Source organism: Adiantum capillus-veneris, chromosome 16 (genome assembly GCF_014529385.1).
Source record: "Adiantum capillus-veneris isolate H3 chromosome 16, ASM1452938v2, whole genome shotgun sequence".
NCBI lineage: Eukaryota > Viridiplantae > Streptophyta > Polypodiopsida > Polypodiales > Pteridaceae > Adiantum > Adiantum capillus-veneris.
Window position 1 is genome coordinate 21,610,072 of NC_140946.1, and position 15,774 is coordinate 21,625,845.

At 40.9% G+C, this 15,774-nt stretch overlaps 1 protein-coding gene and 1 pseudogene across 1 annotated transcript; one reads left to right on the plus strand and one right to left on the minus strand.

Moving 5' to 3' along the window:
• Positions 1-421: 421 nt before the first annotated feature.
• LOC147438696 (uncharacterized) lies at positions 422-6,271 on the minus strand. Its single transcript, XM_086484179.1, has 9 exons — positions 5,669-6,271; positions 3,122-3,488; positions 1,732-2,273; positions 1,406-1,528; positions 1,263-1,334; positions 1,092-1,184; positions 947-1,012; positions 779-865; positions 422-685 (listed from the first exon to the last, which is right to left on the minus strand). Exons 1-9 carry the CDS (start codon positions 6,269-6,271, stop codon positions 422-424), a joined length of 2,217 nt encoding a protein of 738 aa, XP_086340305.1.
• A 7,547-nt stretch (positions 6,272-13,818) lies between these two features.
• LOC147438697 (mitogen-activated protein kinase 15 pseudogene) lies at positions 13,819-15,022 on the plus strand (annotated as a pseudogene).
• Positions 15,023-15,774: the final 752 nt, after the last annotated feature.

Sequence of the window (15,774 nt, forward strand, 5' to 3'; positions counted from 1 at the left end):
AGAAAAAACTACATAGTAATTGGAACGGAAGAAAATCTACATAGTAATATTCACGTTAGTTTTATATACAATAGCTAGACAAAAAGAGTCACATAAGTGAATCACCTAAATCTAAGTTTTTAATTATATATAAATTTATTGATTTTATAATTAAAATAATAATATTATAATAACAAGTCTCACAAATATGTCGTAGATCTTGCATCAAAGAAATTAAATCTTTGCATCGAACTCATTATGCATGGGTATTTGGAGCAGAGACTACCTCATTAGAAAAGAACAACATATAAGAGTAACTCACAGTAGCTTTTTGAAGAATTCAATCTAACATAAATTTAACAATTGAAAATAGTTGATGCAAGAATGTTCACCCTTTCTTTGGGTCTCAAGGTTACATTAAAATAATCAAATTAGCATAACATCACTCAACCACAATTACACCATCCACACTTAGTGGAGAAGAGTCACATTTGGAAATTCTAACTTTATTTGTGGCCAAAAGGTACACTACAAATGATGAGCCCATTCCATCCACACTTTGCTCTTGACGATGTCCTGTGAAATCCGTACTACGCTTTGCTAGATTGAAACTAGCCTTTAGCGTAATATACAATGCATCAACTGTTGGAACCTCTAAAAACTTGATTAAAATCGTCTCTTGGTCGTCTTTATCAAAGTTCATATCCTAAATAAAAGTTCAATTGTAAAAAGTCACTACTTAATTGAAAAAGCTTAATCCATGCCAAAAGATGAGTACAACTAAAGTCAATCTCCTTACATATTCATGAGACCCATTTGAGAGTTCATTGAAGTCCTTTGTGTTTTGAAGAGTAACACTGTCATTAAGAACATTCTTCAGTACACTCTGTATGCATAGAAAATTGAAAGCATAAAAGTTAAGTTAGAGCTCTAGACTATGAAAGTTTGGGCAATAGATAACAACTACCTTTTTCTTGGTGCAATCTTTTTTTGCCTTTTTAGTCTGCATCATATCCATCATCTTTTGATTCCACTGCATCAAAAAATGTTAGGTTAAAGCTCAAAGCATACAAGGGTATGAAGCATATAAAAGTTAAAAGATGTGAGTAAACCTTAGGTGCACGCTTGCTCTTTCTAGAGCTCACATCCACTTGATTTTCCTCATGAGAGCTCTCAAAATCCATTTGTTCTTTAATGAGATCAACCTTTGCATGTTCTCAGAATAAAACACATTAAATACATAGCTAGTTTAATTATTGTAAAGGACAATAACATAGACATACCTTTGTGACATCTTCAATAAGAACCAAGAAAGAACCATTTGAAGCTAAAGCCTCATCCTCTTCTTCTACATCCTAAAAGGAAATTACTAGATTAAAGAAAGTGTACAAAATAATTCGACATAGTATAAGTTGAGAAAACATACATCTAGAAGGGCTTCAACTTGCACGCCAGTGATAATTGCCTCTGAATAATTCTGGTCTTTCTCAAAGTCAATATGAGGATGATACACTTCCTCATTGATAGGTTGTAAATAATTTTCCTCGATCTACAATTTATGTATAACATTTCTAAATAACTTTAATTAAAAATAAACAAAAAAATAAAGAATGTAGAAACTCCCACAAGCTGTTTTTCTTTGCCTTCCGCCTTTGCATTCACTAAGTCGGTTCCCTACAGTGCACAACTTCACATAATCAATCTTATTATGATAGCTAAAAACAATGAGAAAATAATGATAATGTGGCTTACAGATATTAAATTTGTGGTATTGACCAGTGTTGATTTTTTCTTTTCATTCTTTCGCTTTGCTTGCCTGTGACGCAAGCAAAATGTGTAGATGTCCTCCACTTTCCAATGGTACTCTGCACCATGGAACATCACCTCCTCAATTTCATCATGGTGCTCTTGAATGAAGCTCATAAGTTCATCCTTGCCCTCTAGATTGTGCCGTAGGTCACAAAGCTTGGAATCAAATGCTTTCATCCAACCTCTAATAGTTCTCAGATTGGAGCAATGGACTGCATGTGCACTATCAGCGTAATACTTTGCAAGGAACTCTTTTCCATACAAGAGAGATGGATCTCTATCACTTTTCTTGAGTGGGAAGCGGAAGAGTTGCTCATATGTCGGAACTGGTTTTTCAACTGTGTCTTCCTTTGCAACTTGTATAGCCTTGCTATGCCGTTGAGACAATCTTCCAGCTGCCTTACTATTCTTATCATCAGCCTTAGAGGACTCTCCACCACTTGATTCTAGCTCTTTTACCCTTTTCTCTAGCATTGCTATTGTCTCTTTGAGAGACATCATTGCAGATGGAGAAGCCATGTAATAGCTACAATGTCACAAGTTATACTTTAAATCATAAGTGTAAACAAAACTTAAAAACCACAACAAAATATTTTTTCCAATCAATTAAAGTATTTTAATGTTTGATACATCAAAGGCTAAGCACTTGTGCATCTCCAAACTACTGGCAAATTTAATTGTGCACCACTTCTTGAAGACATGCACCTCCTACTAGCTACAATAAAGTCATGTATCACTACTTTGCACGAGTTCCAATCTCTCTCTTCGTACTGCTGGCGTTGTATCCTCCATGTACAATGATCAAGACTATCATGTACTAGCGAAGCTAATTTGCATTTTTTGCCCTGGTAGTCAATCTCTCTAACAACTGCGTATACAAGATCATCTTCACCATCACTTTTGGTTGCTAGAACGATATCACCAACCTCTAACCAAGGGGGTGCATGTCCGACCTCTCCGAGAGTTGTAAGCCGCTTTCTTTGAATCAAATTCTTCACCTCATATGCTACTAGCCTGTTACCTGTCAACGAAAGAGGTATGAACTTATGCATCAAAGATGAGATTGGTCTTACACAATCCCAAGTGTACCGCATAGTTTGTTGTTGTACAATGCTCATTCCAGTTGCATGATGACCTATTAGTTCGTCAACCCCATTGTGTGAGGATATGCATTGTCTATAATACTCTGCCCCAAAATACAAATAATATTGACAATTGTGCTCGATAGAGAACAATGTTTTTATTTTGGCCTTCCAATGCCCTACAGGAAGAGCATCAGTATCACCATTGTCCTGCTTTACAGTCACATGATCACCAACTTTAAAAGCCTCACCCTGGTAAAGTATCTTTTGGTAGGTTGTGACTGTAGTATTTTCTCCTTCACTAATTGTCATCGCCCACAGTTGCTGAAAGTACCTTTTCTCCTCATCTGAAAGGCATCTCTTTGTGCGTTTCTTCTTGGTTATACAAATCCCTTTGGCTCTAATCATGTTGTGGCAGTAAGCCGGTTCATAATCTGCCAAAATCTTATGCCATAGCTCCCTGGCTCTTGTTAGAGATGAGAGTTCCAAGAGCCCTTTTTCATGGAAGATAGAGCATCGTGGACTCATAGGATGCAATAGAGTGAAATCATCTGGTAGTATCAACCTTTGGTGTAAGAATGACAAATTCCTCTCGTGCGGCAGGAATCCATCCTTCTCCTCTTGAAGCATGCGAGTAACCCATGTAAACAAAACGCGCTTGTAAAAGTGGACATAAGTTATCTCATTGCTTTTTTTATTTGTCTTCACTCCCATGTATATGGAGACCATCCTTTCAAAAATGTAACACCAATATAAATCATGAGATCCATGCCTGATAATGTCATCAAGCAATTCCCCATTCCCAACAACATGCTCCAATGGTGAAGAGTTTGGACCAAAGAATTCCTCGCTCCTTACTCGCCAAGATGAGAACAATGATCGCATTATCTTGATACTCTCCTTTGTCCAACCCTTTTCATGACTAAAATTGTAAAATGTGTGTGCAATGTCTATTAGTAGAAGACCAAGCTCATACATGGGTCTTGATACCTCGTTGATGATGCTCAATACATATGGCAGACACCACTAAACAAATTTTTGATTTTCCTCTGCCTTAAAACTTTCAAAGTACTTGCTAGGAGTGTGTGGCCACCTGCCATTGCAAATTGATGGTGGTGCAAGCTTGTATACAAGCTTGCAACATTCATCCACCTTATTTTTCGATTCATTTTGCAATCCTCGCATGACATTTGATGTATACTTACTGAACAAATTCAATGGAAGAACATGCATTGTATCATACACCAAGTCACGTGACAAGTCAAAGCCACATAAGTCAAAGAACTTCCATAACACTGACTCTCCAAATAGTCCTGCATGTGCAAGATTAGTCTCTCTTTGAGTTTGAGAGGTTGCTCTTCTGGCCTGAGTTACTGCATTGGACATTTCCAAAATGGAGCGTTTTGTTGGTGGATATCTTGCTTGTCGTCTATTGTCATCATAAACATATCGCCCTCTATACATTGAATTACTAGCATCAAGAGTTGCTTTGGGCTTGTCTCTTCGACAACCCTCCTTGCCACCGTCCTTGAAGAGTCCTATTTTGCACTGGGCAGGATGGTCTCCACTGACCATCATAAGCATCCCGCGTAATATGCATGTCTATTGCCGCTCAGTTCCCATGCCAAATATTTTGTTGACATCATAGTTGTAGTGTACTTTTATTCCTGACATGAACAAGTCTTGCAATTCCTCCATAAGAGGACGTAGAAAAGCACCAAATAGACCACTATTGTTTCGGGCTACTTTCTTGGAGCTAAATGGGAGGAACAGTACTGGGAGTACACTAGCATTGGAAGACTTGCCCATGTTCAAAATTTTTATCTCTACAACGCCACTATCTTTCTGTGTGGTGCGAGAGGATTGGAACCCATCCCAATGCAATAGAAGTGCCAGGTTACGGGGATCTCCCTGGAAAATTATTATGCCATATGAAAATACTCAAAAAATAAAAAAAAGTAAATAAAAATAGCATGCGAATGACCCTAAAACCATACCTCAATCAATCGCTTATTAGAGACTACACGTCTGCGACAATCTGTACATACGAATATATATTCTTGAATCTGCTCATTCCACCCTTGTTGAATCTCCTGCGGACGGGATGAAGGAGGAAATGTTGTGTACACCTTTTTACACCCTGGGGTTGTACAAATAACTGGAAGCTCAAATGTGGCATGTGGGTCCCAAAAGTGCTGGACTATACGACATTTTGCACCATCCCAAAAATCATGGATAAACTCCGGTTGTAGTTCAGGTGGCTTTCCCAACCACTTATCTTGGTTTCTCCACATGGAGAGCATGCCATGACACAAAGACTTGCTCTTCAACATAAGCTCAATCTGTCTTCCAACTGGGAGATAATCAAAGGCTAGTGTCTCCTTGCGAGGCTTTTGACAACTTGGGCACCTTTCACAACATGCCAAGCAATCACGCTTCGCTTTCCTTTTTCTACTATTAGTGATGCATGCACAAATTTCCACACTACATCCTTCATAGTTGTCCTCCTTGCTTGGACGTAGGAGCTCTGGCTCATGGCGATTCCCTTCTTCACCCATGCAGACTCTATATCGAAGAGGTTGTACCATACCAAGCCCTTGAAATAGAGATTGCAATTGCTCCTAGCAAGCAGGCACCCTATAGTTATCAAACAAAAAACCATCCCAATCATGTTCAAGTCGAACCAAGATTTTGCTTAGGCTTGGTTCCTCCCTACTGGAGTCATGCTTGCCTATTTTTGCCCCACCCATGTCACCGAATAGTAGACGAAGCATTTCGTCTTGACCGCTAATGGGAACCTGATATTCATCCCATAATGTCTGGAATTGAATGATCTTTGATAAAATTGCAATTCCAAGCGGTGCATGATCTGGACAAGAAGGTTGTTGGCAGTCTTCATCTGCTCCAGTTGTACTTGCCGATCTCACCTCTATGCCCTCTTCAAAGCCCTCTTCCACATTCAAAGAAGCCTCTGATGGTTCCACGTTTGGTATATTGTCATCAAAGTGTCTTACCTCCACACCATCTCGATTTACAAACCCAAGCTCACTTGCTAGATTGCCTGCAACACTCCTTAGTTGTGCATGCCTGAAAAATGTCGTTTTCCCAACATATTTTCCACCCTGGCAAAATGCAGAACATGTACACCACATTCTTCGTGTGGTGTCATTGTCGGATGCACTCTGGAGAGGTGGTGTACTATCAAGCTCATTCACATTAGGTGATTGACCTTGAAGGGCTTCTAAATTTCTGTTGTAATGGACAACTGGGTGAACTTTATGGAGTGCCTCCTGTTTTCTATGTTGAAAAAAGGTGCTTCTGCTCAACATTTGATATCCTTCCAATGTAAATGCATATTTATATGTGCATGCACACTTGAAAGTCTTGGAGGTGGAAGCCATGTATGCATGTATCACCTAAATGTCATGAGCCATGGTTACACGGACCATAGTGACCCAAAAAAACAAGTTTGCACATGATGCTAGTGGCAAAGGTTGTAGTACCACATATTCTAAGTTACATATACAAATTAGATATTTATGAGAATGAGCATCGTGCATTCAAAAACTATTTTATTAATAACATGCGTGTGTCAATATGCGAATGACCCACTCAAAGGTGGCAAAAGGACTGTATGTCTGCCATAGAGCAATGGACTGCATGTACATGATGCAAGTGTCAAAGGTTGTAGTACCAAGTACTATAAGTCGCATATACAAATCAGATATAACTTTGCAGCATTCTGCAACTTCATTAATTGGAGAGTCACATACAGTAAAAGACTATTGTGAACATGCTTGTTGGATCTTTTAACATAAATGATGGATACATTCACGCAAGACACAATTTCTTGCTCGGAATAAGGCTTTTAATCATAGCAAGCCTATCACTTAAAATCCTTGGAGATATACAATTTTCATCATGGAAAACTACTTTGTAATAATCAAGTGGATTTAAGGTTTCTTTCAAAAGAACTAAAGCCATATTCTCGGGCCACCACCTAGTGTCATCTATAACTATTCTTGAAATGCGTATTGGTGGCCTTTCTCTCCCGAAGACATAAAAGTGTTTCTCTGGCCAAACGATCAGCCCTTCAAGATGATAGGCTATCTCAGCTACTAGTTCTTCTACTACTTCCTGTCGAGCCATAACCTACATATGCATGTTGAGAAGAATGAGCACCGTGCATTCAAACCTATTTTATTAATAACATGCGTGTAACAGTATTGGAATGACCCACTCAAAGGCGGCAGTAGGATGAGTACTCGTACTTAGTCTCAACGAAATCTAAGCATGACATAAACCTCTTCAAGGGTCATGATTATGCCACGGCTAAACGTCGCTCTTATATAAAGGATATTTCATTTTTCAAACTGTGCAAATTTTAAAAAATGCTCATATATTTTTTTATTTTTGAGTTAAATACATGCGTACACATGTTTCATGATTCACAATAAACTACTACCAAATATGCTTGTAATATATAATCCTTTTTGCTTTGTATCTAATAGACACGAGCATGGTATGACAAATGAAAATGATAAAACATAACTTTGTCCCTTGAGATAGAGCTCGTTGTTTTAAATATACGTATGTGTATCTCTTTGTGTGTGTGAGAACAACAGCAAGCAACCCTTTAAAAAAATGCACATGAAAGACTTGTTGAAATAAAGTGTTTTTTAAACAATGACTTTGATTTTAATTTAATGCTTTTGGCATATATATATGCGCACATACATGGCTGTGAATTTATATGAATATCTATGTGAGTTGATGTGCAAACTATGTGCGTGAATGCAAAGGAAAGAGACATGGTTCAAAGTCAAGAGTTAAGTTGTAGTTACCCGAGAAAAAAAAGGCGCAGAGAAGCTTTTCTTCCTCGATGACACCCCGCTCACGGCCGAACTTCTAGAATCGTCGTCGTTTTCTTCAATTCGTAAAAAGCATGGACATTGCAGCGGGTCGATTCTCTGCGCATAAAACAATGAACTTCAATGATAACATGTAAGATATTTTTCACACACTACCATAAAGCCAAAGGCGGTTTTAGTAAAGATTTTATATGAAATGTTATGCTAGTGCGGATGCGCTGGAGCTTCTATAGCTAGGATGGTAGAAGTTTCCATATTAGTGCCCTCATAGGCTTAATGGGGCGGTGCATTGAGAGATTTAAACGAATATCAAATGGGGCGGTGTATACCTTTCGGGCGCCTGCAACCTGTGAGGAAGATGCAGTCTATCAACTCCGGCAGCGTGCACTGGACGAGCTTTAGCTTCAGCTTCGGACGAGCTTCAGCGTGCACTGGACACTGCACTGTGGGCACGCAAGGCCACCTGCGGAGGCGCACAAAGGCTACGAGCCGGGGTCGAGAGTAGGGCACGGGCGGAAAGAGCTCGTGAACAGTAGGCCGGCTGCAGCTAGGCACTGTTGCTGTACGACGATGCGAAATTGCTTCCACTAGGTCGAAGACCACGCGCCAGGCCGGGGGGAGCAGGCTCGCAAGGAGCCCTCGTAAATGGAGAGCAGATCAGGCGCTGGAGGAAGAGAGACGGACAGTGCAGCTTAAGCCGATCAGATCGACCTAGTGCAGAGGCCGGCCGCAGCTGCAGAACGTGCAACTGGCCTGCTGCAACTGGCAAGTACGATCACCAGCAGATCGGGCTGTACTTAAGCCGGTCTATGCCCTCTGCAGAGGCTGCAAGTGGCCGTTACCTGCGTGATGGGAACTCTTCGAGCTGTGTGGCGTAGAAGAGGTGAAAATAACAGAGATCAATAGGAGTACTATTCGTTCCACCTAAAATGTTAACATTGATTTCGCGCGCCAAAAATTAAGGTACACCTGCTTATGATTAGGTAGGTACAGCTTCATTTCACGCCTTGGCTAGGGTTCGTAATCCCGCCTATTAAACTTTGAGAGTATCCTCAACTTTTGAAATAGTTTCAAGGTGTGATGAACTATAATGTCCCTCCATATGTAGAATTTTGCCAAGCCAGAGGCTGAAAACCTCAAAGACTCATCTTGTTATGTACGGGTGTGTGTGCGTGTGCAAGCTCGCGCATACCCGTTTGTGCATGCGCACGTGTGTGTGTGTGTGTGTGTGTGTGTGTGTGAGAGAGAGAGAGAGAGAGAGAGAGAGAGAAAACGTATATTAAACGTCTTCAAAAGGCCAAAATGCCATACGAGACCAAACCGATGCAATCTTGGTGGATTTGATAGAATGGCTCGGCTCAAAAGAAAATGAAGTGAAGTAAAAGCGAGAATGATCATCATCGTCATTCTCAATGTCTCGACAAAAAAAGTTAGCATGACAGTGTCTCCGTCCTAAAGAAGTCAGTGCTCTCTTTTTCATGGATGCCATCCACTCTCTAATCTTCTCATATGATACATAATAGTTTCAACATCGAGAGAGTTCCTAGCTTCGGATTGTGTTTAAATAAGCACTTGTATGAAAGGTTATATTGTCGGTAAGTTAGTCTTGGCATCCTCAGTGGAAATATGTTTGGCAAGGTCTCCAAGCAGGATAAGGTGCATGGCATTCTCATTTAGAGAGAGAGAGAGAGAGAGAGAGAGAGAGAGAGAGAGAGAGAGAGAGAGAGAGAGAGAGAGAGAGAGAGAGAGAGAGCGATCAGAGCCATCATCTACTATCAGTTTTGTAATGGCATCCTAGCTGTGTTTTGCTTTTAGTTTCTGCGAAAAACCCTTGGAGGTATCTTTAACATCTGCTAACTAGCACGACAGAATCTCTGTCCTAAAGAAGTCAATGCTCTCTTTTTTTCATGGATGTCATCCACTCTCTAATCTTCTCATATGACACATAATAGTTTCAACATCGAGAAAGTCGAGACATTTCCTAGCTTCTGATTGTGTTTAAATAAGCACTTGTACGAAAGGTTATATTGTCGGTAAGTTAGTCTTGGTATCCTCAGGGGCAATTTGTTTGGCAAGGTCTCCAAGGAGGATAAGGTGCATGGCATTCTCATTTAGAGAGAGAGAGAGAGAGAGAGAGAGAGAGAGAGAGATGGATAGATTGTATAAGGGGTCTTAAAGGTCAAACATCATGATCTCTCTCTCTCTCTCTCTCTCTCTCTCTCTCTCTCTCTCTCTCTCTCTCTCTCTCTAGGATGTGCACGCACATTCGTGACACGTGGCAACGCTCACAACTCGAGAACTTTTTAAGCTCTATAAAGTAGTAGTATAGATTGCAAGATAACCATAGAACATTTCATCTCTCTTGCCCACGATGTACCGCCCCTCTCTCTATCTCTCTCTCTCTCTAGCCTACGATGTACCGCCTCTCTCTCTCTCTCTCTCTAGCCTCTGAGGAATGGGAGATGGACCCAAAGGTGTAAAATATTAAAGAAATATCAATTTGACAAATCAATTTGAAACATAACCCTGTCCTTGGAATTTATAGCATGCTCTATACCCAATTGGACTGTAAGTAGGTTATCATAAATAGATCTGTCACCAATGAAGCCTGTTTGGGTAGGGTGAATGTGTATACCTATCAATTTGACTTTGATCATAGCTCACATACACTTGAGTACATTAATCCTCCTCGTGATGTATGCATGTACACTAAAACTAACTCGGACTATCATGCATGGGTGTTTGCGCGTGTGCAAGCTCATGTGCGTTTGCGCATGCTCGCCTGTGCGTGCGTGCGTGTGCACGCACGCGCGCGCATGTGTGTGTGTGTGTGTGCCATCCCCCTGGTGACCATGTTGAAGTCACCACCCACAATACCATTACGTAGATGCATGTCCTCAATCCATTGCCAAAGTATCACCCTCTCTTTCATATTGTTAGAAGCATACAAAATTGACTACATGCAGAGGACCCCATTATGAATAAAGAGACAATACAGAGCATCTGCCTAAAGAGTGGTCAAGAATCCAGTGAGGATTAAGAGAATTTCTAATAAAGTCAGAACACCAGAATAGTCGTTTTTCTTCCCCCCATAAAAGCATGAGGATATTTTAAAGTGAAAGGTTTATCCCTCTCTCTTGTGCCATTTATGCTCCTGTACAAGCACTATATCTAAATGTTGTTGCATGATCCAAAAGTGCAACATTGCCATCCTAGTGGGACAATTCAAGCCTTTAGCATTGAGAGTAGCTATTCTCATTGTGGAGTGTTTAGAACCCTTTGTGTGGCCTATATCTTGAGACCCCTCATCAATGTCGTCCATTTGAATCCATTTGTTTATGGCAGGTACATTTTTTTAATGTTGATTTTTTTCAGTAGTATGACCTGCATCTTTAATTGCAGCTAAAGTGTCAGGTGATGGCATATCATGCAGTATATCAAAAACATCACGGCTAGCATATCTTGAAGACTGTTGTCTAGGTTTGAATGTTTTCCTGGCAGATACAGACTGAAAGCCCTCAGCATCTATGGGTCTTTTTCCTTTATCAGTAATCTTGACACACCCATGACTCATGAGGATTATCAGATGAAGACCCTTGATTATTTTTGGCATTAGAACCCCTTGCATGGCTCCCTGCATTAAAGAGGGGTCTAGATATCCCCTTATTAGCAACCATGCCTTGAGGATGTGCATAAGCAGGAGATGCTGAGGGTGGTACTTGAGGAGAGGGTTTTTCACTGATATTGTGGATAGTTGTGGGTGATTTTCCAAATATTTGCTCCCGAGGGGCCATACTTTTACTTCAAGGATCAGAGGGGATTAGATCTGCAGTGTTTTAAGAGACACATGGGCAATTTATGGATAAGTGCCATAATTTATTGCAATGAAAACATTCTCCAGCAAGACAGCTCCATTTCAAGTACAACACTACCCGCCCTATTTTTGGTATAGTGATGTCCATTGTTTCAGGAATTGGATTTTGGGTGTTCCAGAGAAGATAGGATTTGTTCCTGTTGGGTGAGTTGATGGTAGGAGCATATAGAACCTAGCCTAAAGTGGCAGTGATCTCCTTGATACAAGGCCACAAAAATGAAGGGAGGTCAATATATTCAACCCATACAAGGCACTGAGAGAGGAGGGCATCTTTGATAATTTTTATTGGCTTTCATTCAAACACGTGCACTACTTGCCCAAATAGAATAACAGTGGACTGGGTGAGAAAGGCAACCTGATCCTAGGGTTTCAGAAAAAGGATTTCAAAGAGTCCTTGCCCCGCATAGAAAATTTTGTCAATTACATGGTTACCAAACCCTTTGTCTATTCCTTGAGCAATGTCGTTTATCTGTGGGAGACGACCAGTAAAAAACAAAACAACAGCCCTAGATTTGAAGACCGAAATTTGCTACCAAACAGATTCAGTTTCAAGGGAGATCTTATGGTCCCCTTTGATTTGGGGATCTTTAATTACCGTCTCTTTCAAAATGTCAGACGACACAGCAGCGTCGAATGTCGGGGTGTTTTGAAGCTTATCATGAACAAGACTTTGGGCTTCCTCTCTAGGGTTAACCATGAAAGCTAATGGAAGAACAGGGGAAGACATTATGCACCTTCAGGCCTTAGGTCTTGTTTGCGTAGACAGAGTGCGAGAAGAGACGGTGGTGTATCAGATCACAGCAGAAGGATAATTTGGTGTGTCTGCTAGTTAACTATGGTTTTCCTATATAGGAAATAGAAGTTACGATCATTTTCTTATATTGAATAGCATGTTACCTAGTAATCCACTTGTTTTCCTATATAGAATCGTCGTGTTATGTAGACATTTCCTTTTCCTAGATATATATAGGAAATCCAGCTTGTTATAACTAGTATAATAGATACATTTTACAAGATACATGGGTTTTTCCTATGTAGGAATTGATTTAAAGTTCCTTGTGCAAGCTTTGCTGCGCTCTTAGCCATCATTGCTGCAACTTCGCGCTCCTCTCTCTCTCTCTCTCTCTCTCTCTCTCTCTCTCTCTCTCTCTCTCTCTCTCTCTCTCTCTCTCTCTCTCTCTCTCTCTCTCTCTCTCTCTCTCTCTCTCTCTCTCTCTCTCTCCCCCCGCCTCTCTGTTGCACGATTTTGCACTGTATATCATGCTCTTTGAACATGCCAAACCTGTTGCTAGAACCAGTTCGCGCCGGTGCGGGATGGTTACCCTGTTTATGTAATAGCGTTTTGGAGAACGCTGGAAGGAGAAGTAGGCCACCTGGAATCACTTCATTGGAAGGGAAAACCCAAAGAAAGGGTGGACGGGCACTGCACAGAAATCCATGCCTAAAAGTGGAGATTCAAGCAAAGGCAACTGCACGAAAAGCAGTGGTCTAGTTGAGAGAGAGAGAGAGAGAGAGAGAGAGAGAGAGAGAGAGAGAGAGAGAGAGAGAGAGAGAGAGAGGCAAAAGAATGGTTTTTCGTATAAAAGTGAGATGTGTGTGTCTGTGTGTGGAGGTCCAAGGTGGGGTTAGCTATGCCCCTCCACTGAACATCGTGTCCGACCGTGCGCCTTGATGAAACTGAGGCCCTTCCTACAGGAGCCTCCTTCAGTTGTTCCACAGCCAATCCTGTGGTGTTCCAGCCTTGATCTCTCATCCATTCTACCTTTGCGATCAGTTGGGCTCGCCTCAGCAAGAAAACACAGGTTTGGCCTTGCAGAAGCTCCACAAACATTATATGCTTGCTTAGCAAGGCAGATTCGAGAGAGAGCTTTTAGTCATCAACAGAATTATCTGTGCGTGTCAGTCAGTCAGAGGAAGATATGAGAGTTTGCAGAGGACTTTGAAAACTTTTGAGCAGATCAAGAATTTGCAGGAGAGACTTCACTTGCATGAACAATAAGGGCTTTGCAGGTTTGAATTTATGGATTTGTGCATTGTGCTTGTTCATGAGTTGAGCTCGAGGCCTAGGATGACTTGAGCATTATCGAAAAACACGATTACTTCATATCGTCCAAGTCGCATAGCTCATAGTAATCTTTGAGGAGACTTCCACGACTTCCACGTCTGCATGAACTAGCTTGCAAGCCTTTATAGAATAAATCTTATGATGGTTAAGGACTTCTTTACTGAATATGGTGAAGTGAATCGCTACCAACTCCTGGAAGTCATTGGAAAGGGCAGCTACGGGCTTTTGTGCTTGGCAATTGACACATACACTGGAGAGAAAGTTGCCATTAAGAAGATAAATGATATATTCGAGCATGTTTCTGATGCTATTTGAATACTCAGAGAGATCAAAATCCTTCGATTCCTGCGACATCTTGATATTGTTCTACCCCCTTCTCCCCGTGATTTCAAAGACATTCATGTGGTTTCTGAGCTAATAGAAGCTGAAATTTACCAGGTCATCAAAGCTAATGATGACCTCACACAAGCATTTCCAGTTCTTCTTGTACCAGCTTTTGTGGGCCCTGAAATTTATTCATTCAGCTAGCATATTTCATTGCGATTTGAAGCCAAAGAATGTTTTGGCTAACTCTGATTGCAAGCTCAAATTATTTGATTTTGGATTAGATGGACTCACATTGACTGGCTTGTCATCTGCCATTTTTTGGACAGACTATGTTGCAATAAGATGGTATCGGGCTCCAGAACTTTGTGGTTCTTTCTATGCAGACTGATCGATTAATTTGCAGTACACTACTGCAATAGACATATGGAGCATTGGATGCATTTTTGCGGAGCTGTTGACTGGAAAGCCTCTTTTCCCGGGGAAGCACGATACTATCCGCAGGATTGGAGAACTTCGAGAGCATGCTGGCGGCGGCCCAAGGTCAAGGTACCGCCCCCCTCTTTCTACTTTTTCGTCCCAACTGAGACCCTATCCTTGGTCATAGCTAGTGCCCAGATTGTGTCCGTGCCGAACCAGTCATATATAAGTCTTAAGACATTTGATAATTTTGACCATTACTGAGGGCTTCTATCGGCGATCGTCCAACATGGAGGCAGTGTTCAAAGAAAACTGGTCTTTAGTGTATTTTTAAAGGACAAAAATTGAAAATTCCCAATTAGTTTTGAGGGCCGCCTTGAAGAAAACTGTCTAAATTTTGAGGATTTCAGTGTAAAAACCAATAAAAACCAGCTTAATTTCTTTTAAAAATGGTAGATTTTCAAAGCTCGCCTTTTTTCCACTGGTTCCTAAAAAAGTTTTTGGTAAACACTGCATGGAGGAATCCAGCCCATCCATGGAGAGTGGACAAGAGGTTTCGACTCAAGGGGGTAGCTGGTTCTGGAAGGCTGTAGGATAACGACGCACATATGGAGCATCATGTTTAAAAGCTTTTGAACTTAGCAACTATTGATGCCTAACCTTTTAGGAGGGGTATCTAGCACCTACAACAATGGAAATTTTGTTGCCTTTAAAAGGTCAAATGATGATAGTTTGTAGTAATTATGTGCATTGTAAAATATTAATATAAACTAATAGTCCATTTTAATACTTGGTTCATGTGGTGGTACCAGTGACATATATGTGTATTGTCTTTGCATGAGTAGCTCATTTTAGTATGTAAAATTTGTTCTCTCTCCGAGAGAGAGAGAGAGAGAGAGAGAGAGAGAGAGAGAGAGAGAGAGTTGTAGCAGCTCTGAACATGAGGCCCTCGTATTGCAGCTCTGAACATCGCTTGGAAAGGAGATAGAGGTTTCATCAAGGCTTGTCACATGTATCAGATTGCCAGCCTCAACGGATCCTTTGTAGCAACAGTGTGAGGTTCTAGAGAGCATGGTTTCTACAAACACTCTAGTCTTTTGCACATTCACGAGAGGCAACAAGAGTTGATCAGAGCCTCAAGCCTAGACAAAGAGAGTTGGAGCGCAACAAATAAACGTTAATAGGAGCAGGAGCGTGATTCTTCAACCGTCAGACGCGAGAGGAAATTGAGTTACGGTAGCAAATGTGGACGTGAACAGAGGAACTGAGGCACTATGCAAGAGAGTCCGAAAAATTACTGATGCCCAACAAAGACAATTTACTGTATCATTGCAGTCTCGAATGATACAT

Excerpts from the sequence above, each read along its gene's own strand:
- LOC147438696 (XM_086484179.1), bottom strand. The coding sequence starts at position 6,271 with ATGGCTTCCACCTCCAAGACTTTCAAGTGTGCATGCACATATAAATAT. Across the intron at positions 3,489-5,668 it reads CATTATGGGATGAATATCAG|GAGAAGGATGGATTCCTGCC; the intron begins GTTCCCATTAGC and ends ATGCTTCAAGAG. Across the intron at positions 1,335-1,405 it reads AAGTTGAAGCCCTTCTAGAT|GATGTAGAAGAAGAGGATGA; the intron begins GTATGTTTTCTC and ends ATTTCCTTTTAG.